The 27,153-nt window shown below is 40.4% G+C and overlaps 1 protein-coding gene across 1 annotated transcript in view; it reads right to left on the reverse strand.

Moving 5' to 3' along the window:
• DNMBP (dynamin binding protein) overlaps positions 1-27,153 on the reverse strand; it is a 112,852-nt gene that overhangs the window by 54,920 nt on the left and 30,779 nt on the right. The window contains exons 3-5 of the mRNA XM_025918095.2: positions 18,871-19,025; positions 17,003-17,125; positions 4,111-6,087 (exon numbers count right to left, since the gene is read on the reverse strand). Of these exons, the coding sequence (XP_025773880.2) occupies positions 4,111-6,087; positions 17,003-17,125; positions 18,871-19,015 (2,245 nt within the window). The 5' untranslated portion in view covers positions 19,016-19,025. The remainder of the gene's footprint in view (positions 1-4,110; positions 6,088-17,002; positions 17,126-18,870; positions 19,026-27,153) is intronic.

Here is a 27,153-nt window from a genome sequence, read left to right on the forward strand (position 1 = left end):
GTGAAGGGTATATGAGAACTTTAATTTTTTGCAACTTTCCTATAGATCTAAAATTATTTTATTTTTTTAATGTTTATTTTTGAGAGAGAGAGAAAGATTGTGAGCGGGGAGGGGCAGAGAGAGAGGGAAACACAGAATCCAAAGCAGGCTCCAGGCTCTGAGCTGTCTCAGCACAGAGCCTGACACAGGGCTTGAACCCATAAACACATCATGACCTGAGCTGAAGTTGGCCGCTTAACTGACTGAGCCACCCAGGTGCCCCAGATCTAAAATTATTTTAAATTAAAAAGTAAGAAAGTCTTTAAAGTCTTTAAAAAGTCTATTATCAGGTAGAGAACACTTTTACATGTTATTAAAATATATAATCTTGTTGGGGCACCTGGGTGGCTCAATTGAGAGTTGGACTTTGGCTCAGGTCATGATCTCGTGGTTCGTGAGTTCAAGCCCCACATGGGGCTCAGTGCTGTCAGTGCAAAGCCACTTTGGATCCTCTACCCCCTCTCTCTGCCCTTGCCCCACTTGTGCTCTCTCAAAAAATAAACATCTTAAAAAAACAGAAATACATAATCTTGTCATAATATTTGGTTCATTACAAACCATGCATTTATATATATGTATGTATGTATGTATGTATGTATATATGTGTATATATATATATATACACACACACACATTTCTTATATATGTATATGTGTGTGTGCCATGATAATATAATAATCTCTTTTAGTATTAGCATAAGACAGGAAAATTATAATCTCTGAAACTTTTAATGTAAGCCTAACAAAGAAAAATTATTCATTGTAGATGATTATGGTATTACTATTATTATTTAAGAACATGTAAATAAATAGTTTAAAATTCAGAATAATTTATAGTTTAGGAATTAACAGAGATTCCAGTTTCTTTTTCTTGAATCCCGAGGATTACTATCCTTTGGGAATTTGGGAACATTAGCAGATCACAAAAAAACTGATAGAAACAAATGCAAATCCTCTCTGGAATCAGGTGCCTTCATTGTAGGTCTTAACGTTTTGCAAATACTATGACCAGCACACAGTAAAAGATAATCAGACACATAAGGAGTCTAGACCACATGAATGAGGAGTAGGCGACATCAAAAATAACCCCACTAACACATAATATCTTGGAATCATCATATGCAGACTCTAATACTAAAGTTATGCTTACCGTATGTAAAGAAAATAAAAAACAAGCTGAAAGCTACCTGCAGGAAACAGAAAACTATAAAAGATGACATTTCAGATTTGAAAAAAAAATAGAGCTTCTTCTACAAAATGAATCCTCATGTCACCGTAATTCCAGAGTCTTAAGAAGGAGGTGTAGCTAGCTACAACAAAGAACCTTACCTTGGGTCTGACACAGCACTGGACTATTTTGCTACCCATGAACTGTGTCTGATAAGGGGACTGGCATCTCTGTTCCAACAGTCCCCAGAGCCACAGTGGTCCAAGTTCAAAGTAACAAACAGAGGTAGGAGATGTATGAAAACTCTGGGAAGTAGACACGCAAACTTCAACTTCTAATTTCATTCAGTTAAACTATATCCAATTTATCAAGTATTTAATGGGTCTCTACTACCTGCAGAATACTCTGGCAGGTGTGTGGGAAATGATACACTAAGACAAAGTATATCTTCTCAGTAGGTTTAAAATTCACATTGGGAGGCATATAAACAACTAAATATAATATCAATCAGAATTAGATGAATGCTGTATCAAGAGCATTGGAAGAGTAAAGCCTAGTGCTCAAACTGATGATTTCCTTCTTTTTCACTGTACTGACTATATTACTGAATATCATTTTTATGAAAATAGAAAACGATGACCTTATGAGGTACTGTTAGTGACTGCAAGGAATAATTTCATCACATTAGCAATAGACATAAATAATACTTATTGAAAAAAAATTAACATTAATATAGCCTATGCTGTTGATAGATTCAAATGAAGAAAAATCTTTTTAATTAAGACTGTACACACCCACTGTAGATCTATCACATTATTAAACTTTTAGTACTTAAAAAAAAAAAAAAGCACGGTAAGAACACTGGCTAAATTATTAAATTAGTCCTAAAAAAGAAGGTCAGTTGAAGGAAAAAGAACACCTATTTCATCACTTAGTACCAGTCCATTAATCTATACATCCATTTAAAAACACTGCATGGGATCCTTAAGCACAGAAGACATAGCATTTCTGTGGAATACAATTAATTCTAAAAAGTATTACTTAAAAAAAAATGTCTTTTTAGTAATCTCTGCACTCAACATGGGACTCAAATTCACAACCCCAAGATCAAAAGTTGCATGACCCACTGAGCCAGCCAAGCCCTCCTAAAAAGCCTCATTATTGAGAAATTCCCACTACCTGAAATTTGAGACACTTTTGTTCTGCCACCCGTATATCTAATGCAAGAATAGTTTACAGGTGTATCTCAAAACTTACAAGTTGGAAGGTGGTGGAAGATCCTGGAACTTGCTATTGCTTTGGGGATGCAGCACTGAGATTCCCTTATAACTCCTTTTCAGGCACACTGAAACCATCAAGGTATCTGGCAATCCCCCCAGGACTTCAGGTACTCATATTAAATGATCACTTTTTTTCTTAATGTCCCCTTTATTATTTTAAGTAAACTCTACGCCCAAAGTGGGGCTCAAACTCATGACCCAAGACCAAGAGTTGCATGCTCTACCGACTGAGCCAGCCAGGTGCCCCTAAGTGATCACCTTCTTGAGGATATGACTAAGAGCTCATCCTCACGAGTCCCCTTGAGGGTAACTGTTGCTGCCGCCCCTGTTCAGCCCAAGTGCCCTAGTTCTTCCCTGATCCTTCACAGCAAATCTGCTCCAGGACACCCCCCGGCCCCGCCCCGCCTCTGAGGCTGCAGTCCCCTCAGACCTGAACGCGCTCGCATAGCGGTCCTCTCCCGAGCATAGTTTAGATAGAAGTTTCCTCTCCTTAATACCATCTGCTCTCCATCTCTCAGAAGATGACTCCACTTCTGGCCTTCCCATAATACTCTTTCTTGTTGGAACTTATTTTTCCAGTCGCTTGCAGGGATCTAAAGTAGAGGGGCAGGTGAGCGTGTGTACTTGGCCCGCCTTCTTAAGCCAGCCTCTCCGGACCACCATTCTCCTGCTGGGGGTTCAATCAGTATCCTGCAATTCCTACATAATATTCCACACATAATATCCACACATAATATTTTGTATTCTTTTCCTTCCTGAGGACACGTGGGTTCGGAGCTCTCTGGCACACCTGCCCGAAGCGACACAGCCGTGTTCTCCGCGAGCCCCAGACTAATGCTGGTGCCTCACTTCCTTTCTCCTTCTCCTTTATAATTTATTTCTCCCATAAGTCTGGTGAATACAAATGGAGTCCCCGAGGCTGGTCACCCCCAAATTAAGGGACAGAATTTGAATATTTGAATGTGCAAGGTGGGAAGCAGTGAACTGCAGTAGTTAAAAACAAGAGCTCCCAGTTCTCTTGGTAAGCTACTTAATCTCTGCAAATCTTACCTTTCTCATCTATAAAGCAGCCATATGAATTATCCCAGTGCCTTTAGGGTGGCTGTGAAGATTATTTGTGCAAGCAAATGGTAACCAGTCCTTATTATGAACAAGTTAATAAATGTTAGGACTTATGGTTACTATTGAAACCCAGTCCTTAAACCACAAAGACATAAGGAGGAGTTTTTCATGAATCTTACAAGTTGGAAGTCGGAAGTTGGAATCTTACAAGTTGGAATCTTACAAGTTGGAAGCCTAGGAGTCGTTAGTCCTCACTACAGCCTGGTTAAGGGACTTTCCAGCTGCCTGACTGCTATGCATACCACACCAGAACAGGAGGCATGAACATCAATGAGGTTTGAGCTTCTTTATCTGGGCATCAAGTGAACTCAGGAAGCTACAGTGAGTGGTCATAGGATATACCAAGACAGACCAGTCGAATTGTGATATGAAATTAGGTAATGAAACAGCAAATCATTCTTTGTCGAAGACGGTAACATCTCCCTTAAAAAGCACAGGGAGGCTGTTAACGCGGACTTGTGGATGTCAAGAAGCGAGTACATTTTGTTTCCTCACCACTTACCTCTAAGTTGCTGGAGTTCCATATTCAGACTTTCAATGTTGCTCTCGTAGAACTCAAGGTCCTCAAGGGTCTCTGCCCTTAATGATTCATCTTGCTTCTCCTCCACCGTCACGTTTAGCTCTTCTTGAGCCCCGCTACACATATCCAAGTCCTGTTCCATTTCCTGAATCCTCACCAGTACTAACGGACACGGGGAAGTTTGGTCCGGAGTCTGTTCCATATTCTCAGGGCCCTCCTTTTCTGGGGTCTCACAGCTAGGATGGGGACAGGTTAGGAGCCTGGGGGATATCATTCTGTGCTGTGCCGGGGGAGGCAGGGGAGCTGGGCGAGAGGGTCGCACTGCCAAGGGAGGTTCAGGTTTCAGGCTCTGGGGAGAAGTGGACGCTGGAACAGAGGGCCGCGGTGGCGGTGGCCTTAGGGCTTTTCTCCTCTCAGGCAGCTCCTGCTGGCTGAGTAGCTTTGAGGAACCTCGGACAATGTCCTTCTCGGAGTTAAAGTCCAGGATTGAAAAGTGGCGCAAAATTTTATCTGGTTCTGTGCCGGGTCCTGACAAGCTCTTCTCAAACTCTATCAGCTGTTGTGTCAACTTAGAATCCAGGTCAGTGCTGCCTTCTCCCTGCACAAGTGTCATTGCTTCCACTGCGAACCCTTTATCTTGCAGACCAGGCTTCACCTCTGATCCAGAACAAAAGCCAGAGGCATTTTCTTTGAGCGTGTGGGGCTTTTTAACACATCTTACCATGCCCTGGAGCTGAGGGCTCAACTGGCTGGGTCTGACTACCCTAGGGGCAAAAAGACTAGAGCCACTGTGAGGAGGTCGCACCAGCTTCTGAAGGGTTTTTGGTGGGGAGTGCATTCCTCTGGGAGGTAGGCTGGAGTAGTCTTTAGTCCTTGCTTCGAAGGGAACAGGGTCAGGATACTGCTCTGAGCTTAGGAGGCTCCCTCCCACTGGAGAATAATACTGGTTTTTCTGCAGTCTGGGACGAAAAGGTACCTGAGGTTGAGAGGAAACCCCATTGATAGTCTCTGAAGGATCCTTTGCAAAACAGTCTTTGGCAAGAGGCTGTTCGTGCCCCAGGCCCGGGCTTCTCTGGGACCCTCCTGAGGTGCCCTCGTCCTGATGAGAATTTTTGTTTACTTCATACGCAAAAGTCAGATGCTCCAGGGGAGAAGCAGATGTTTCAGAAATAACACAGTTGGACTTCTCCGCTTTATATTCGAGAGTTTCATGTCTTCTTCCTTCTACTACTATGGAGTTCTCAGAACAATCCAGAGAAGTGTCAGGGATCTCAGCAGGGCTGCTTTCCTCTGGCACATCCATGGTCTCCTCTGCTCTTGTTTTAGGAAAGAGCTTTACAAATCGGTAAGGAAAGATGCCTGTCCTGCCCTTCAGTGATCCTTCCAGCCAGCCATCTTCCAGCGTCCCCAGAATTCGGATTTTATCACCTACCTCAAAATCCAACTCATTTGGCTCCAGGGCTTGGAATCTGTAGAGGGCAATTCCGTAGGTCCCTGGCTGCTCCTCATCCTCTTCGGGCTCCCTCTCCTCTTCTCCTGTAGGGGTGTCTTCTTCACCGTTAACAATGCAATCGTCGTGATTTCCAGAACTTACCAACTCATCCACAGTCCTCAGGGGCCCCAAAAGCTCTACAAAACCTTCTGGAAAAATGCCTCTTCGACCATCTAATTCCCCCTCAAACCAGCCTGGTTCAGGAACTCCAGTAATGGTAATCACATCCCCTTCTCTGAAGTCCAGCTCCTCATCCAGCTGGGCAGAAAGCCCCATCAGCGCCCGGGCTTGTCCCATCGAGTACTCAGGAATCTGGAGCAAGGCACTCTGCGAGTGCCACTGCTGGCTCCGTGAGGACAGGCAGAGCTCCCGGACACACGAGGACGGGAAGAAGCCCCGCGCGCCCCAGCAGCTTCGGCCCTGCAGCCAGCCGGCAGTGGGAGCACCATCGAGAATCACTAGGTCGCCTAAAGAAAAAGAAGCAAAGATAATGACCTGAGTCATCACCCCAAAAGAGTATTAACATAACTAATAGTACAACTCATCATTTTAAACGTCAGTTTCAGGGAAATACACATCTGGAGTTTTAAGGGCATAATACTTTTTTTTTTAAATGTTTATTTACTTATTTTGAGAGAGACAGAGAAAAGAACACGTATGCAAGTGGGTGAGAAGCAGAGAGAGGGACAGGGAGAATCCCAAGCAGGTTCAGCTCTGTCAGCAGAGTCTGACGCAGGGCCTGATCTCATGAACCGTGAGATCATGACCTGAGTCGAAATCAAGAGTCAGACACCTAACTGACTGAGCCACACAGGGCATAATACTTTTGATAATTTAGTGAATTTAGTGAATTTTGACAATTTAGTGACAAAATAGTACACGTTTCTGCAAACAAGTGGTTTTCAATGTGTGGTTCATGGAATCCTGGGGGAGCCCCAAGATCTTTTTGGAGAGTCTGTAAAGTCAGAACTATATTTTCTTCATATACTTCACATACTTCAGTAAACCACAGTTCAATGAGAATGAACGTAGATACAAATATGAGAATCTAGCTTTCTTGTATTAAACCAAATATTAAAGAGATTTGCAAAAATGTAAACGAATGACACTCTTCTCATTAAAATTGTTGTTTGGAAAACTATTTTTCATTAAAAATATGCTGTTTATGTTAATATATAATAGGTTTTAAAAAATGAATTGATAAATGTTTTTAAATTTTCTGTTTTAATAGCTAATATTGCAAATATCAAAAACCCACATAAGCAAGAGCTCCCTCGGGTCTCAATAATTGTTAAGGGTATAAAAGGGCTCCTAGGATCAAAAAGTTGAAAAATACTACTTTTAAACAGTGTTCTTACAGTCTGTGTCATTGGATTAGTTTATAAATGATAAAACATATACACATATTGGTTGATGGGGGGTGGGAGGGAGGGGAGGGTGGGTGATGGATATTGAAGAGGGCACTTTTTGGGATGAGCACTGGGTGTTGTATGGAAACCAATTTGACAATAAATTTCATATATTGAAAAAATAAAAATTAAAAAAAATTTTAAAAAAAGGGAAAAAAAAAACAAAAAAAGACATATACACATATCTGGGGCACCTGGGTGGCTCAATTAAGTGTTCAACTTTGGCTCAGGTCATGATCTCAGAGCTTGTGAGTTTGAGACCTGCGTCAGGCTCTGTGCTGACAGCTCAGAGCCTGGAGCCTGCTTTGTATTGTGTGGTGTCCCTCTCTCTCTCTCTCTCTCCGCCCCTCTTCTGCTTGTGCACACACTCTCTCTCTCTCAAAAAATAAACAAACATTAAAATATACATGTATATATTTTACATATAAATATATAAATATAAATACAAATACAAATATAAATATAAATATATATGGGCGCCTGGGTGGCTCAGTCAGTTAAGTGTCTGGTTTCAGCTCAGGTCATGATCTCTCAGTTCATGGGTTCGAGCCCTGTGTCGGGCTCTGTGCTGACAGCTCAGAGCCTGGAGCCTGCTTCTGATTCGGTGTCTCCCTCTCTCTCTGCCTCTCTCCTGGTCATGCTCTGTCAGTCTGTTTCTCTCTCTCTCTCAAAAATAAATAAAAACATTTAAAATATATGTATGTGTGTGTACACATGTCCACTGAAATCCTTTGAACCAATGCATCTACTCTCTCATGCTAAATCGTATTTAATATCAAATATGGAACAATAAAACAAGTCTTCAGGAATGGTTTCTTTGTTGGGGGTACAGGGTGTGGGCAACAAATTCTTCATTTATATCCTCCAGAGGCCTTTTTGAACTATTCTTGTCCTGAAAATACATCATAATAAAGCATGTTCTAGCAATAGGTACTTTTGTTTCGAAAATAGTTCCAATATCAATGTTTCGGTTAACTTCACAAAACGTAAACTGAACAGTTAGTGTCTATCTGTCTTACTGTTGAAGAAGGTGAGGTAAAGAAAGGATAGGGGCACAGTGTTTCTGGAAAAAAATGAAATTAAAATTCAGTCTTAGAGGATTCACCCCAACTTAAAGAACTGCTCTATGGTTTTGTAATAAATTGTTATAAAACAAACTCTTAATTATCTGATGATGAATTATTCATATTCTGGATTATCAGTTTTAATCTTTTTAAATCTTCCTGTTACTGGCTGCCTAGTCAATTTTACTTTCATCAGCAGAGGTGATCAAGGGATGCAAGCAGCCCAAGTAAAATAAGACCAGGACAGCAAACACCTACCAAAGTCACATAAGTTATTTTATAGTCAAGCATATGTTATAACTAGATTATCTTCTAGGGTATCAACTTTAGGGTATCTTTTAGGGTACTCAACTTCTCTTGATTTGAAAAAAAAAAAATTTAAGTCTGTCCTATCTTCTCACCAAGTGAATGGCATGTTCCTTAATGGCAGGTACCACTTCTCTTTTGTATTGCCTGAGTCTGATACGATGCCTTTCCAGAGCAAGCATTCGTTGTCCAATTTGATGATGATTCTGCAACTCCCAACTCCCAAATAAATCAATCCTATCTTCCCTCTGAAACTGGCTCCAGGCTACTTCCTTCCTTTCTTCCTTTAATGCCTTCTTTCAAAATAGTGTTTCCACTCACTACTTGCCCTGGTCTAATTCTCGCCATCTCACTCTCTTAAACCTTGTCCCAGACTTCATCTTTTCCAGTCTCTTCCAGCCAAACTGAGATGATAAACGTACCAGTTTTATCATATCCCTCCCCCGCTCAATTTTTTCCTGTGAGGCATGAAGGCTTCTTACTACTCCCATAGGATTCTTTCTAAAAATCCTATTCTTGGGGTACCTAGTGACTCAGTCAGGTGAACGTCCGACCCTTGATTTCTGCTCAGGTCATGATCCCAGGGTTGTGGTATCGAGTCCCACGTCAGGCTGAGCGTGAAGCCTGCTTAAGATTCTCTCTTCCTCTGCCCCTCACCCCTGCTCATGCTTCCCTCTCTCTCTACAATAAAAAAAAAAAAAACAATAAAATAAAATTTAAATGTATTTCTTATTATCTGAAATATATAAAAAATAAGTTTGCTCTAAACTCTCTAAAAAGGTTTAGTTACTAAACTACTAAAAGACTATTCTTATGTTTTTACCTTAGTGCAACCTGGCACCCACATCCAGTCATAACCCGTTCCCTGCCTCCACCCCAGCCAGACAATATTATCTCCCTATTCCACACAAGGACACTTTCATTATTTCCTATACAAACAAGACTGTCTGTCTGAAACCCTAGCATCCTTCTCTAAAAGACCTTAGAAACTCATATCCACTTTGGCCATCTGTAGCCTAGTAAAGAAATTATCATTTACATCACTAATTTTGACACTTGTATTTTTATATACTACACAGGACCCAATGTTAAGATTTTGTACTTGGTGGTAGGCACCCAACACATTTTCACTGATTTGATGTTTTACTTAGATATTCCTGAAAAAAATATATAGGGTCTTGGTCCTATATTTCTATATTCCTTTAATTTATGGCTCACTATCCATTGGTTAGAGCTTGGGGTCCTGAGAATTTTATAAATGATTTTTCCACCACTACCTCTAAGGCTAATCCATCAGAACCACAGAAGAAACTCACTGGAGACATGGCTACTATCCAGGCACAAGAGGCTTTTGGGTGAATCAGAAGAATAAAGGCATTCCATAACTCCTACTCTACTGGCTTTCCTAAACTGTAGAATTACAATATTTTCCTTGTGTTGCCAGATCTCCATGAAACCCTTATAATAGGGCTTGCTTTTCCTATTTTCACCTGGGTGACTGTTTCAATAAGCTTTATTACCTGGCAGACTGTCATTCTGTTGGCTACTTTTATATAAAAGAAGATCTTTTTTTTTTTTTGAGAGACAGAGAGAGTATGTGCAAGCGGGGGAGAGGGGCACCGGGAGAGGAGGGAGAGAGGGAGAGACAGAGAGAAAGAGAGAAAGAAAGAATCTTAAGCTTACTCAAACATGGAGCCTGACGCGGGGCTCCAGCCCACAACCCTGGGATCATGACCTGAGCCGAAATCAAGAGTTGGACACTCAACTGACTGAGCCACCCAGGTGCCCCCAAAAAGGTGGATTTTTTTAAGAATCACAGTTTAAACCCCGAAAAGCATGTTAGATTTAATTTTGCTCAACACCCTTATTTTGTAGCCGTTACTGAGTTTTTGCACCATCTCTCATTTGCATCAGAAAGAGTCGTGCAGCTATTGCACTGGCATCCCAGGTGAGTCCTGAGAAAGAGGCTTCCTGGTGGTCATTTCCAGCCTTCTGAAACAACAATATGAGGAACTGCTGGAACAGAGCGCCCAGATTTCAAAAACAGAAAAATAGGAAGTGTGGTGGTGACTCTTAGAGTCAGCCTGAGCCTTTCACTCATGCACAAATAATCCCAGCCGCCAGGCTGCTTACGTTTGCTGGTTGATTTTTTAATTCGAACGAGAAATGCATTAGGAATAAGATGGTAAGAACAAACACAAGCCTTCTTAGAATCTGAAATGTAAGTAGTCTGACTCCGTCGTATTAGGTCCCCCTGCCCCCCAGCCTGAATCACAATGCCCAGGAGACTGTGCTTTAGGCAGACTCACCACATGTTTTACTTAGATTTCCATATGAGCCATATGAGAACCTTACCCTCATCTGTCACACACACGGCATCACAAATTTATGGCCTGGGCATTATATCATTTATCAGGTTATTTATACATAAATTTATCCAAAATGTTAAAAATAGAACTATCCTATAATCCATTAATCACACTACTGGGTATTTACCCAAAAAATACAAAAACACTAATTCAAAGGTATACATGCACCACTATGTTTATTGCAGCATTATTTACAATGGTCAAATCACGGAATCAGCCCAAGTGTCCATTGATAGATGAATGGATAAAGAAGATGTGGTGTGTATATATACATACATATACAATGTAATATTATTCAGCCATAAAAAAGAATGAAATCTTGCCATTTGCCACAACACAGAGAGGAATCTGGGTGGCTTAATCAGTTGAGCAACTGACCTCAGCTCAGATCATGATCTCACAGTTTGTAGGTTCAAGCTTCGCATCAGGCTCTCTGCTATCTGCACAGAGCCCACTTCAGGTCCTCTGTCCCCCCCTCTCTCTGCACCTTCCCCATTCGTGAGCATGCTCTCTCTCTCTCAAAACAAAACATGGATGGAGCTAGAGAGTGCAATCCTAAGTGAAATAAGGCAGTCAGAGAAAGACAAATACCATGATTTCACTCATATGTGGAATTTAAGAAACAAAACAAACAAGCCAAAGAAAAAAAAAAAGAGACAAACTAAGAAACAGACTTTTAACTATAGAGAACTAAGTGATGGTTACCAGAGGGGAGCTGGGGGCGGGGGGGGGATGGGGGGAATGGGGGAAATAGGTGATGGGGATTAAGAGTACATTTATCATAGGGACACCTGGGTGGCTCAGTCTGTTCAGCAACCGACTTTGACTCAGGTCATACATGATCTCACGGTTCGTGGGTTCAAGCCCCACACTGGGCTCTGTGCTGACAGCTCAGAGCCTGAAGCCTGCTTCAAATTCTGTGTCTCCCTCGCTCTCTCCCCCTCCCCCTCCCCCACTCACACTTGATGTCTCTCTCTCAAAAATAAACATTAAAAAAAAAAAAAAGAGTACACCTGTCATGAAGAGCACTGAGTAACATATAGAATTGTTGAATCGTTTTACACCTGAAATTAATATAACACTGTTAACTATACTGGAATTAAAATTAAAAATTTAATTACAAAATAAAATTATGAATTCATTTTTTATTGGTCTTTTTTGAGGGTGAGGAGGTGGCCTAGAAAATGAGGTTATAAGCATTCTGTGTTATATGAGGCAATTATCAGTGATATTTCATCATTCCCACTAATTTTTTTCTCTCCTTTTTCTGTACTTTCCTTTTCATGCTCTCTTTTTTTTTTGTTTTTTGTTTTCCCTCTCTCTTTTTTTCTCCCTCTGTTTATTTTTAAAACAGTAAATGGCCCTGGCCACCTGCACTGATCTTTTAAGAGAGAGCCTTGTTTTTCTCTGTTTAAAAATATTTCTGTTTGAGGGGGCCTGGGTGGCTCAGTCGGTGAAGCATCCAACTCTTGATTTTGGCTCAGGTCATGATCCCAGGGTCGTGGAATTGAGCATGGTGCCTGCTTAAGATTCATTCTCTCTCTCTCTCTCTCTCTCTCTCTCTCTCTCCCCACCCCTCCCTCCCTCCCTTTCTGTCCTTCTCCCCTCCTTACTCTCGCTCTCTAAAATATAAAAATAAAAATAATTTTTCTATTTGAGTAGACAAAAAATGTTACATTATTTCAGATGTACAACACCGTAATTCAACAGCTTTATATGTTATGCCATGCTCACCACAAGCATAGCTACCATTTGTCACCATACATGGTTATTACAATACCATTGACTGTATTCCTCATGCTGTGCCTTTTATCCCTGTGACTCCTTTTTTTTTTTAATTTTTTTTTTTAACATTTATTTATTTTTGAGACAGAGAGAGACAGAGCATGAACGGGGGAGGGTCAGAGAGAGAGGGAGACACAGAATCTGAAACAGGCTCCAGGCTCTGAGCAGTCAGCACAGAGCCCGACGCGGGGCTCGAACCCACATACCACGAGATCGTGACCTGAGCCGAAGTCGGCCGTTTAACCAACTGAGCCACCCAGGCGCCCCTCCCTGTGACTTCTTAATTCCATAGCTGGAAGTCTATATCTCTCGCTTGCCCATCCCTCCACTACCTCTCCCCTCTGGCAACCACCAGTTTGTTCTCTGTATTTATAGGCCCCCTGATTTGCTTTTTTGTTTATTCATTTGTTTTTTTTAGATTCCACATATGAGTGAATTCACTTGGTATTTGTCTTTCTCAGTCTGACTTATTTTACTTAGCATAATACTTTTTAGGTCCATCCATGTCGTCACAAATGGCATGATCTCATTCTTTCTTATGGCTGCATAATTTTCCATTACATATATATATACATACATACATACATACATATATATATATATATATATATATAAGTATGTATATATATATATGTATATGTGTATACACACACACACACACACACACACACACACACACACACACACCATGTTCCTTATCATCTATCAGTGGACACTTAGGTTGTTTCCACATCTTGGCTATTGTGAATAATGCTGCAATAAACATACAGGCACACACATATCTTTTTGAATTAGTGTTTTTGTTTTCTTTGGGTGAATTATTAGAATTATTAGATCATATGGTATTTCTATTTTTAATTTTTTGGGGAACCTCCATGTTTTCCACCAGGACTGTACCAATTTATATCCCCACCAACAGTGTACAAGGGTTCCTTTTTTCCACATCCTCACCAACACCTGTTATCTCTTGTCTTTTTGATTTTAGCCATTCTGACAGGTATAAGGTGATAATCTCATCGCGGTTTTTGATTTGCATTTCCCTGATGATTAGTAATGCTGAACATCTTTTCATGTGTCTTTTGGGACTATATCAAAATAAAGAGCTTTTTCACAGTGAAGGAAACCACCAACAAAATAAAGAAAGCAACCTACTGAATGGGAGAAGATATTTGCAAATGACTTATTTGATAAGAGGTTAATATCCAAAATATATAAAAAACTTATACAACACAACACCAAAAAAACCCAAACAACCTGATTAAAAAATAGGCAGAGGGTTTGAATAGACATTTTTCCAAAGAAGACATACAGAGACAGCCTTGTTTTCGGAGTTTAAATATAACTCAGAATACAGCGAATAGTCCAAAACAACTGGATGGCTTTGTGGAAAGGAGAAAGGGTGACACCTGCTGGAAGAACTACTGGTGATTCCAATTCCAGATAGAATCTCCCTGGAAAAATGTACAGACACATAAACTTCATGTCATTATTAGGACACAACGTCCCCCCAAAGCACATCCACAAAGTCCAGGAATCCCAGGTTAAGAATAAGAGGGACAGTTAATCTTTACTGCATGCTTACCTTGTTCCAGATGCTTTATGGGCATAACCTCACTCAACCCTCACAGCTACCTGGGGTAGGTATTATTATCCTACTGAGGCTGAGATAACGTAAGTAACTAGCCTAAAGTCACAGCTACTAAGTTGTAGAGATGGATTTAAATCTACGGCCATCAGAATTCTTATCTCCTGAGCTCCAAATACATATGTATCTTTAATAACATAATTTTACAATTAAAATATATAATTTTTTCTCTTATTAATCCCAATGATACTTCTGAACAGTAAGTAGGTAACAATTAACTGAAGGCAGCATGGTAAAACGAAACCGGTCTCAAACATTATCCCATATGCTCTTAAGGTTTCCAAATCCCCTCCTGACATATATTCAATCACCAAAAGTTTTATTTACACAGCACAGAGGAAGCTTCACTGCTACACGGAAGGTACTGAGGAGAGAGAAAGAAACAACAGGGAATAGGACTAATAGTACTAGAAGGCAGGGCTAGAGGAATGTATACCACTCGTGAGCTGAGACACTGATCTAATGGAAAAAAACAATTTTCAACCTAAGAAGTAGAAGGGACATTCCAAGCACTAGACTTGAAAATCAGGAAGCCTAGACTCAAGTTTTATAAACTATAGGTGGCATAAAAAATACTTTCTTTTTTTTACTGGTTTTGTTTCCCACAAGTAAAATTATTATCTGTTAATGTGTACTGTCGTGCATAGAAAACAAGAGAAATTAAAATCATTTCTGTGTCTCCTGCTAAACTTCCCAGAAAAATTCAAATTGCAGAGGTGCATCTATCTAACTCTCCCATTCTCAAAGGCTTATGTGTTCAAATCAGAAGACACAGAGCTAAAAGAGACATGAAAAGCATAGAAGGAAACAGAGCTGAATAGTCAGTGCACTCACTGGAAGGAGAGCATCAGAGAAGAGAACAGATAAAAACACTGACAGTAAGCATATCTCTTTCTAGTCTCTTCCTGCGTATTGCCCCTGCTGCATCCTCTTCCTTTGCTTAAAAACTAATCAAGATAACATCTACAGGTTCTAAGACCCAGCCTGAGCTTGAGTCAGTCTTGGTCCAGGAGGCTCCTGGCTGAAAGATCCATGCTAGGGTCTTCCTAAGAATCTATTTTGTGGCCCTGGGATTCCTGAGGCAGATTTTAACTTCAAAGCAAGTTCAGAACCCATGATACCAGTCTTTCCAGGGAAGGCATTCAGCAGAAAATCTCTCTTTTTAGTATCTAAGACCTGACTACACAAGATATAAAGCAAAAAAGCTAATTCCAGAAGATACATCTTCCAATTCCCCAAATGTTGTAGACATACTGCATATTCCCACAGAGTATATTCTTATACCCACTATTTATTTGCTTTAGGTATAGGAAAGGACAAATCCATGCCGCCCATATCTTCTGCTCAGCTCTAATGGAAGCTACTGTGCTCTGGCCTTTTCTCCACTCCCTCTGGTCCGATGTGGACTACAGACCCCCCCTCTCCCCGCAGTGGAAGGGCTGTGAGTGGAGACAGATAAAAGTTTCCTGCTATAACATCTTGATCTATTTCTCTCTCCCTTTCCAACACTGATTAACAAAGAAGTGTTCAGAACAGAGGTAGAGGGTCAATGCAAAGTGTAAGAAACTCTCAAAACAGATTTTGAGGATTAAGATCTAAATTCAATATTCCTTCTCACTGCCTAAGGGTTAGGGAAGTTTGCTAGGTTTCTCTCTTTCCCCACCTCTGCGAGCTCTCTCTCTCAGATGTGCACATGGTTTAAGAAATTAAGCCTAGTCCTTCAGGGCCATACTCAAAAGAACAAGTAACAATATTAAGAACATGCCCAATAAATTCTACCATTTTGCTGGCTCCTCCTTTGTCATCACAAAAATTGCATTCATCATAAACATCAGTTTGTGGAACACTACTGGTTTCTGTGCTCATGCAGAAATGTGTGGACTTAATCAAGTATCCTTGGTGAAACGGTTTATGGTCCATCTTTAGAGAAGTTCATACGTCTATCAGAGTAAGTGAGAAATACTTGGAATGTCACTGAGACATGGCTACAACTATTCATTTTAAATCACTTCCTTTTTTTTAATGTTTACTTATTTTTGAGAGAGAGAGAGAGAGCATAAGCAGGGGAGAGGCAGAGAGAGAGGGGGACAGAGGATCCCAAACGGGCTCCACGCAGACAGCAGAGTCCAGTGTAGGACTCAAACTCATGAACCGTGAGATCATGACCTGTGCCAAAGTCGGACACTTAACCGAGTCACCAGGCACCCCTTAAATCACTTCCTTTTAAACTGGTTCTGATGATAACTTTAATGTAATATTACCTATCGATAGGGAGTCAAAATGGGGCTATTTGACATCTGTCTCTTAATCTCTATACCACAATTCCTGCTTGATTATTATATAGTAATAAATAGTAATGTTGCTGGGAAAGCCATATTAGTTTTTAAGGGAAAAAAAGATTAATGTAGTCTGAAGTGTGGCTACAATATGGGGCAATGGAAAGAGAATGCTGGACTTACAATCAGGTGACATGACTTGACCTTCTGAGGCCAAAAGTTTTCATCTGCAGGTAACATCCTTTGAATCTCATTTTCATTATTTATTAAATGCAGTTAATAATATCCACTTTGCTACCAGGTCTGTGGTGAGGATCAGATGAGAATGTATTTGTGAGCAAATACTATGGAAATTATAAAATGCTATGCAAATATAAGGCATTATTATTGTCAGCACGATCTTGCTATTACTAAACACTCTCCAGAGGTTAGCCACTTTTAAAAATTCAAAAAAAAAATCTAGTTGTCAAAATGGGCCAGCTCCATTCAACTTATTGTAAACAGTCTACTCCTGAATGGTCAACTTACCTCGGTGGAGGGGAAGACTGTTTAATTCTTGGGATGTAAATTCACAGATACAGACAAACAGCCTCTCTCCTTCTTTTAGACTGGGGATGGTCACGATTTCCACAAAACTGCTGGGGAACTGTCCTGAAAGTAAAAGCAAACGTTTCTAATACTGAAATTTCATTTTCTGTGTACCAGGACATAATAACTTTGTTTCTGAGCCCATTTATAGACACTAAATTGGAAAGTGAGTACTCATAATTGGAAAATCTACTATAGAAAAAGTACAGCACACAAAATTTCATTCATGCAGAGCAGAAAAAATGCAATTCAATCCAATAAGCATTAACTGGGTGCTACTCTAGACAAGACACACTACAGAGGGGAAAAATGAGTAAGACGGTCTTGCTCTCAAAGATCTTAAAATCGAATTCAGACATAAACAATCACTCTGAAATCTAGTGACACAAGAAAAATGCACAGATTGCTATGGACATTAGAGAAGGTAGAAAATGGTTCAGGAAGAACACAAAAAATTTTATGAAAAAGACTGCATTTAAGTCTGAAGATGGGTAGCGTTTTAATAGGTGGTAGTAGACAGACAGGGCCTGTCAGTTGGAAAGCATCAGAAAGTTTAATGGATTCCACCTTCCAAATATCTCTTGTATCCATCCACTTATCTCCAGACCCATCACCTCGGTCCAGGTCAGCAGCATGTCTCACCTGGGTCACTGCAACAACCTCCCAGGCTGCCTCCCTGCCCTTGGTTTTGCCCTTCCCTATCATTTCTCAATCTGTAGCACTGAGCTTTCTAAAATACAAATCTGACAGTGCTTAAAGCACCTGTATTGTATCCCATTCCATAACTCCATACCACAGCATACGCTGTCCTCCACGATCTAGCTCCTGCTCCCTCCCCAGCTCCTCTCCCCAGCACCTTCTCCCTTCCTCAACCTTTCAGACCTCATGCCAGGCTGAACTTTTCTCGGACCCTCCATGTTCTTTGTCATTCAAGGGCCTCTGGATAAGCAATTCTCTCTGTCTATCCTCTTTGTGTTGCTAACTCTTACTCATCATTTTTGTCTTAGCTGAGCTATCATTTCTATTGCGAAATAATCTATTATCTCCCAAATGTGGGTTAAGTGTTAACAGAGTCTGTATAACAAGCTGCAGCCCAGAATTACATAAATCTATGTCAGTTAAGGACCGGATTTAACACAGGTGCATAGTGTGGGGTAAAAACCTTCACCCTTCCCTAGGCTAATTAATGAAAGAAACTGGTGCTAACATATATTTGAAAGACTGGAAGAAAGGAAATCAGGTGTATAAGAAGTGGAAGGTAGCTGCACCCAGGGCAGGGGTAGCTTTAATAAATTTGGGCCAACCATGGATCTAAGAAGGAGTGAACAGGACGCATCATGATCCCTTGAAAAACAGAGTGAAAGAAAGGGTAGAAAACATTTGAGGAAGACAGGTAGAGAAAATATGGTGGAGAGGGACTTACGTTCCACAAATCACAGGTAAAGACTGGTAGTGAAAAATAATGTCAAACAACAGGTTTCTGAATAAAGAAATAACACATATTTTCAGAAGGTAAACAATGGCACTGAGCACAAAGGACAAAGACCTGGGAAGGACAGGTAAAGATGTGAACAGAAAATTGGCCTGGGGCAGCTGGTATCGAACCATCTCAGCCTTTGGAAGGAACCAATAAGGATAGATGGATTGATAACAAACATTCTCTCCCCACTGGTAAAAACCACAGGAAAAAGACAAAAGGATTCTGTAGTTTATTGACTTGGGCTTCCCATTTAACCTTTATTTTTTAATATGGAAAGATTGGAGGGCCTGTGGTCTATTTTGTACCTGAGGAATTATAAGCCTCTTACCTGTAACATCTTCTTTCTTTCCTAGAAGCCAAAATTCATCCACCACTGCCAACACCTCAATAATATCTCCTACAAAGAGTGGTAGTTCTTCTGATACACTAGGGCAAAAGTCAAAGATGGCTCGAACCACTGAGCCAGCCTCCATGTTTTATAACCTGGAAAGACAAGTCAAAAGACATTGGAAAGTGTTAACTATTTAAGACATTGGACTATGGGTCAATATCTTGAGAATGATAAAGCTTAAGATATAAAGACGCTTAGAATCAAGTCAAAGCTAAGCAAATAAGAAGGTTGTACTTTATATTCTGAAGAAATTTAAGTACTGACAAAAATAATGATTTCCTCATACATTCTTCATTTGATTCTCATGGCACTTCTGGAGTCAGGGGGGAAAAAAAAGTGACCTTTACCTGTGATTGACAGAAAAGGTAGAAGTTGGGAAATGTAGACATCTCAATAGGCCTGAAGGGGCCAATAAGGAAATTAACAGTTTTCAAGTACAGTCAATATGGTACTTTTAAAATACGGTATTTAAAAAGTAGGGGGTTTGGGGAGCCTGTGCTGACAGCTCAGAGCCTTGAGCCTACTTCAGATTCTGTGTCTCCCTCTCTCTCTGCCCTTCCCCCCCGCTCATGTTCTGTCTCTCTCTCTCTCAAAAATAAAAATTAACATTAAAAAAAATTTTTTTAAGTAGGGGTTTTTAATATGGCATTTCATTTATAATGAAATAAGATAGTTCCCCAGAACTATCTTAAAGATTAGGATACCTACGCTCAGCAAGTTGAAAAACTTAATTTGTCACAAAGTTCATAGCAGCAGGGCCAGGATTCAGGCTCCTACTTACCCCCTAGCCACCCCCCCCCCCCCCGCCAAAAAAAGGAATGTGGGATCACACCTCAATGGCAGAGATTTAAAATGTACTGAAATGTGAAAATCCATGAAAAGAACAAGAAAGGGCGATATAAAAATGACACTTCCAGACAAGATTTAGTACAATAGACCAAATCAAGAATGTGTTTTCAGTTCAAAGACACCTATCCCCCAAGCTTGCATAGTATCCTTTGCACTGTTAAGAGGGTCTTTCACCTTGACATATGTGCCCAAGGAGCCTCCTCAATACACATTTAAACAGAAAAGGAGGAAAGACTGGGCATGTGCTCAGCTGTCAACAAGCCGTGATTAGCAACCTGTCTCTCAGGTGTTTCACAGAGAGCACCTGATGCTCTCCTGAGTATCCAGGCCTCAAGCCTATTTTCTTTTATTCATCTCAAGTATCTGTCTGGTGTTGGTAGAGATGAGGCTTCTAACTTTTCTTTCACATATAACTATGATGACATCAAAAAGCACTAAATGTCTAGTTACCAAAAAAAAAAAAAAGATGGTTACAAGTTTTGTTGAGTTTATTACCTAAGAAAACAATGATGTACACAAACGTGTTATGCATATAAATAGTTGAGGATATTAATGTGGAGCACCTTTACAATTTCAATGAATCATGCAACACAATTAAATATTGCATATTTAATTTGTACTGTTGAGTAAAAGGAGCTTATCTCTGTGTGACTGGAATTTTTGTCTATAATGAGATGACTTGGGTCCACAGTGGAAAAGAGAAGTGGCCAGTAACATTCCCTACGTCCTCTGCCCTCTGTATAGAAAAAAACTGAATTACAATCCCATGCTGAAGAGGCAGTATAATGTGAATGCAAAGTAACCAGGCATCTGGAGTCAGAGATCAAGGTTCAAAATGCCAGCTCCAACTTTTATTAGTTATTTCACCTTGGATAAACTACTTAAACTCTCTGGGCTAGAGTTTCCTGTTCAGAAAAATGGGGATAATCATACTTTGATAATAATCATCAGAAAGATGATGATGATAAAAATAATGATAATAATGCCTAATATTTATTGAGCACTTACTATATGCCATGCACTGTGCTATGTCCCTCATTGGGTCCCCACAACAATCCTATCCCATATTATTAGTTTCCATTTTGCAGATGAGGGCACAGGCTCAGAGAGGTGATGCAATCTGTCCGAGGTCATACAGTAAGTCAGAGATGGAACAGAAATCCAGATCTGCCTAAAGCTTTAACCATATGCTGATAGTGTAAAAGCACCTAGGACAGGGTTGGTATAGGAGGTGCTCGATAACTGTGAGCAGTTGTTACTAAACATTATTTCCATAATCAGCTACAAGCTCAAATCTGTCTCACTGATATATCACCAGACAATGTATAGCACACTGTACAAGTACAAAAACACCACGGAATCTACCATTTCAACACGTCAAAACTTGGTTTAGCTTTGACCATGTTTAAAAATAGACACATTATAGGGGCACCTGAGTGTCTCAGTTGGTTGAGTGTCCAACTTCGGCTCAGGTCATGAAATCATGGATAGTGAGTTCAAGCCCCGTGTCCGGCTCTGTGCTGACTGCTCAGAGCCTGGAGCCTGCTTCAGGTTCTGTGTCTCCCTCTCTCTCTCTCTCTTTCTCTCTCAAAAATAAATAAACATTAAAAAAAATTATATACCTCTCTTGCCTTCGCTAGTAGGAAAGACACTGAACATAATTTACTCTTTGCCTGATGGACACAAGTTCATTAAGACCATACATTAGTATACTGTGTTGTGATGCATACTACCAGTACCGTATAACTTTTGGGTCTTTCTCTTTTGCTGTCAGCTGCCCCTCTGCTATCAGTTACGTCCTCTATCAGTTTTTCTATCCTCTTTCTAGATTGCTGTTCATAGTCTGCTGGGGAGGGAAGATCATACAGACACCGCCAAAATTATTAGAAGTCCCTAGATAAATAAAATGTAAACAAGCTCTAAAGGAAAACCTAACGAACTCTTCCGTGGTGGTAAACTACATGTATTAGTTAGCTAGAGTTTTTCAACAGTTACTTTTTATGTGCTCTGATGCCCCTTTCTTATTTTCTGGCTGTCTTCCAAATGGCTGAAGTTGCCAGATGTCAGATTTCCGCATTAAGCGTGGTGTCATAAATATTTTTTTTAAACAAGCATAATATTTTGCAAACCTCTTAGCCATCTATCCGTTATCAACACACCTCCCCAAGGTTGGGCCACGGTGGTATTATTTTTCTCCTTCTACTTTGTTTTCTCAAATTCCATCTCACTCTCAGACTAAATATATACCTCCTTATCTGAAACGTCAAAGAGAGAATCAGCATACACTCTGTAGGATGTAAGAGACAGACCCTGTTACGCTGAGGAGTAAACTTCGTGATCTGAAAGAGTTAAAGCTTCTCCCTGACAACCTTTTTGCTGTACCAGAAAATGACTCAGAAGCAGAGGAGGGTCTGGCTCAACGAATACTGTTACTGACTGACCTCCTGCCCTGTTGGAATGAGTGCGTAATCGCTGAGGAATACACACCCTGGAAGGGTGCTGGAGCCAGAGCCTAGCTAAAGTACAGGATTCATGTGTGAGACCGCAAAGGAGATCTTGGTGCCCTCTGGGTTACATGGAATATCATGAATTTCATCTCCGTCTTCTCTGCTCTGTAAACCCCATGAAAAGCAACTACTATTGTTCCTGTCTGGGCCGTTTTAGAGTCCTGGACAGATATTTTGAAACTTAATCATAAATAGCTTATATAAGCTGTTCCACCAACTCCAGATGGAAGTAAAAAGAACTTCAGAGGAAATCAGAACACAGCTGGGCTTGAGAGAAAGCAGAGGAAAGAACTGCCCATACGGCAGGATGTCAGGGACATCAGGAAAGTCTGCTATGAAAACACCACCTTCTTCTCTCGCTGGCATTTCCTCTCGCTGGCAGAGAGTCAGTCTGCATTTGAGATATAAAGGTCCTTAATTCTTCAAACTCTTTTAGAACACAAAACCCTAAGAGGGTAGAGATTTTTGTCTGTTTTGCTCACTTGTCTAGAGCAGTGCGCAGCACGTAACACACTTTCAAATTTTTAACAAGCAAATGATTTTAGAAAATACACAAAACTATTCGTATCAAAATCTCAATTTCCACTTATCGAAAACTAAATTAACCATCTCTTTCCACAAACAGTTTGGCCTTCCAGCTCCTATAATAGTGTCATATAAATCTTCTAGATCGAATACTAGAAGGACTTCATCCTCTACAGTTGATGGTACACTAATAGCAACAGCTACTGGATGATAATCTACCATGTGCCAGACACCGAACTGGAAGCTTGAATCATTGCTGCATTGCAAGGTAGACAGCAAGGCTTCAGAGCCAGGGTGTCCAGGTTCAAATCCCAGTGCCACCACTGGGCCATACATCTAATGTGTATCTAATATATATATTAAAATATATCTAATATATCTATATTAGATATATTTACGTATATTATATAATATATATATATATTTGCTATATCTCTAGCAAATAAAAAGCTAAGCCAGACCCAGAATTCAGGTCTGTTTGATTCCAGTGCCCATGTTCTTTTTACTGTAGGTATCACATCTCTGAAATCTCCCTGGTTCTTCCCTCAAAATCTTCTAAACTTCCAATTTCCTCTCTTTGGTTCTCCAACATTTTATTATAAAAATTTTTACACAGTGAACTTAAAAAAGTTTTACGCCCACTACCTAGATTCTACTGTTCACATCTTACTGCAGTTATTTTATCACACATCTCTTTATCCATTTATCAATCCATGTTATTTTTTTGACATACTGCAAACATTTTGTTTTATTTTTGATGCATCTCAAAATAAAGCACAGATATTTTCCTCCAGCACTTTGGCATATATATCTTAACTAGAGGTCATTATCTGTTTACCTTTTTTTGTATGTTTGTTTATTTTTGAGAGAGAGAGAGAGAAACAGAGTACAAGCAGGGGAGGGCAGAGAGACACAGATTCCGAAGCAGGCTCCAGGCTCCTAGCTGTCAGCATGGAGCACGACATGGAGATCAAACTTACAAATCATGAGATCATGACATGAGCTGAAGTCAGACGCTTAACCGACTGAGCCACCCAGGCAAACCTGCTTACATATTTTATTGTTGTTTTTAAGTGTCGTTTGCCTCTTTTCTTGGCCAAAGATAAAATTCATTTCTCTCCAATGAATGTAGTTAATCTTTTAAACTATTGATTTTTACATGTTGTTCAGTTGCTTAAAAATTCACAAGGTCTTCCTGTTTTCTCTAATTTATTCACATATTGGACAAATATTTATCAAGCCTAACGGACTCAAATTCCCATGCAGGCTGAAACTCTGGTTGTACTTTGATGACCCTTTGACCAATATTCTTTAAATATTTATTCTCTAATCCCGTTGGTGGCTGACAGGAGCATTCAACTCTCCTCTACTGTCCGAAATAGTTTAACTCCTATCCCAAAGTATCTACCCTACCTAGGGAAAAATAAAACCCTGCATATAACTTGACCATTAATCTCAGAAGGAGATTTCTCTCTCTTTCAGTTAGACAGTGACAGAGAAAGAGAGTTTTTAAATCTGCACTGAGTTTTTTTAGTGACTCACTATTTTAACACTATCAACTGATATCCTTGGCAGCTACCTCTTAATCCAGTTTTACTACCATGATGTACCAAAGAACATTCAAGATATAGTTCCTGCCCCCAAGAAGCTTAGCTTCGTCCCCACCATTTTCCCAAAACATGTTCTGAGGACACTAAGCAGCTTCTAATACAAGAGCTCCACGGTCACTGTAAACTTGGGGGAAGCTATGGACTATTTCCCTCTAGGAGGGGCATAAAATACTAGTATATTGAAGACTGAGACAATCCAATTAAGAATTCTTTTTTTTGGGGGGGGGCGCCTGGGTGGCGCAGTCGGTTAAGCGTCCGACTTCAGCCAGGTCACGATCTCGCGGTCCATGAGTTCGAGCCCCGCGTCAGGCTCTGGGCTGATGACTCAGAGCCTGGAGCCTGTTTCCGATTCTGTGTCTCCCTCTCTCTCTGCCCCTCCCCCGTTCATGCTCTGTGTCTCTCTGTCCCAAAAATAAATAAACGTTGAAAAAAAAAAATTAAAAAAAAAAAAGAATTCTTTTTTTTTTTAATTTTTAAAAAATTTTTATTCTTTTTTGAGAGAGAGAGAGAGAGAGAGAGAGAGAGAGAGAGAGAGAATCCCAAGCAGGCTCAGCACTGTCAGTGTAGAGCCTGACTCAGGGCTCAGTCCCACAAACCATGAGATCATAACCTGAGCCAAAATCAAGAGCTGTACCCTTAACCAACTGAGCTACCCAGGTGCCCCCTAAGAATCCTTTGTAAACCAGTTTTCTAAATTTCTCTGCCCACAGCACACTTTTTTTTTTTTTTGCCTCACCTCACCCCACTTGAGTAGCCCTCAGTGCAATCCTAACCAATCAAAATGCTCTCTGCTCTGATAAAGCACTTTCTGTCCAGAATTTTTTCCTTTGTTTACATGCCCCTTTTTTCTCCATGGTGGGTTCCCCCATCTTTGCACATATTTAAAGTCTCCCCATTCTCCACTTTCTCCAAATGATGCCCACCTCTCCTGCTCATGCTCACTTCCACCTTTCATGCCTCAGCTCCTATAGCCCTTCCTCTTATATCACTTTGTAGATTTCTGAGACATCACACTGCACATGTATAGGTTACAGTCATGATAGTGAATGTATTAATGAGAACATACTCAGAAATAAATAACATTTTAAAATGTAGATCACAGGGGACCCCCTGGGTGGCTCAGTTGGTTATGCATCTGACTCTTGATTTCAGATCAGGTCATGATCTCACGGTTCATGAGTTTGAGCCCCACATTGGGCTCTGTGTTGACAGTGTGGAGAGTGCTTGGGATTCTCTCTTTTCTCTCCCTCTGCCCCTCCCCCGCTTGTACATGTGTCTTTTCTCTCTCAAAATAAATAAAAATTAAAAAGATCATAAAGTAAAATGTATATCACGGGGCACCTGGGTGGCTCAGCTGTTAGGCAACTGGCTCTTGATTTTGGCTCAGGTCATGATCTCATGGTTGGTGAATTCAAGCCCCGCATCAGGCTCCTTGCTGACAGTGTGGAGCCTGCTTGGGATTCTCTCTCTCTCCCTCTCTCTCAAAATAAATAAACTTTTAAAAATAAAATAAAATGTGTAACACACAACCACTATCCATCCACAGATGAATAAACAAAATGTAGCATACCTTCTTACATTTAGTGGAGTGCAACCACTCTGGAAAACAGTATGGAGGTTCCTCAGAAAGTTAAGAATACAGCTACCCTACAATCCAGCAGTTGCACTACCAGGTATTTACCCAAAGGATACCAAAATACTAATTTGAAGGACTACATGCACCCCAATGTTTATAGTATCAGCAACAGCCAAATTATGGAAGGAACCCAAATGTCCATCAACCAATGGATAAAGAAGATGTTATATATATATATATATATATATATATATATATATATATATATATACACACACACACACACACACACACACACACGTACACACACACACACAAAGCAGAATTATTACTCAGCCATAAAAGAGAACGAAATCTCGCCATTTGCCATGACATGGATAGAACTAGAAAGTATTATGCTAAGTGAAGTCGGTCAGTCAGAGAGGGACAAATATCATATGATTTTGTTCATATGTGGAATTTAAGAAACAAAAATAAACATGGGGAGGAAAAAAAAAGGAAGCAAACCAAGAAACAGACTCTTAACTATAGAGAGCAAAGTGATGATTACTGGGGGGGAGAAGTGGGTGAGGGGATGAGTTAAATGGGTGATGGGTATTCAGGAGGGCACTTGTAACGAGCACCTGGTGTCCTATGTAAGTGACAAATCACTCAGTTCTACACCTGAAACTAATATTGCACTGTATGTTAACAAGCCCAAATTTAAATAAAAACTTGGGATAAAAAGAAAACAACTGTGGTGCAGACATACAACGGAACATCATTCAGCCTTAAAAAGGAAGGACAATCTGGCACGCGCTTCAACATGGATGAAACTTGAAGACATCATGCTAACTCACAAACAAAAAGGCAAATACTATGTGATTTCATTTGTATGATCATTCAAGAACAAACTCAAAGAAAGAGAAAGTACAATGGCGGCTCCCAGGGACTAGGGTGAGGGGAAATGGGTATGGGGTTTCAGCCCGGGAAGATGAAGGGGTTCTGGAGGCAGACGGTGATGATGGCTGCACAACAGTGTCAATGTATTTCATGCCACAGAACTGTACGCTTAAAAGTGGTCAAAATGGGGGATGCCTGGGTGGCTTAGTCAGTTAAGCATCCAACTCTTGATTTCAGCTCAGGTCGTGATCTCATGGTTCGTGGGTTTGAG

The sequence above is a fragment of the Puma concolor genome, chromosome D2 (assembly GCF_028749965.1).
Source record: "Puma concolor isolate L17-30 chromosome D2, mPumCon1.1.hap2, whole genome shotgun sequence".
Classification (NCBI taxonomy): Eukaryota; Metazoa; Chordata; class Mammalia; order Carnivora; family Felidae; genus Puma; species Puma concolor.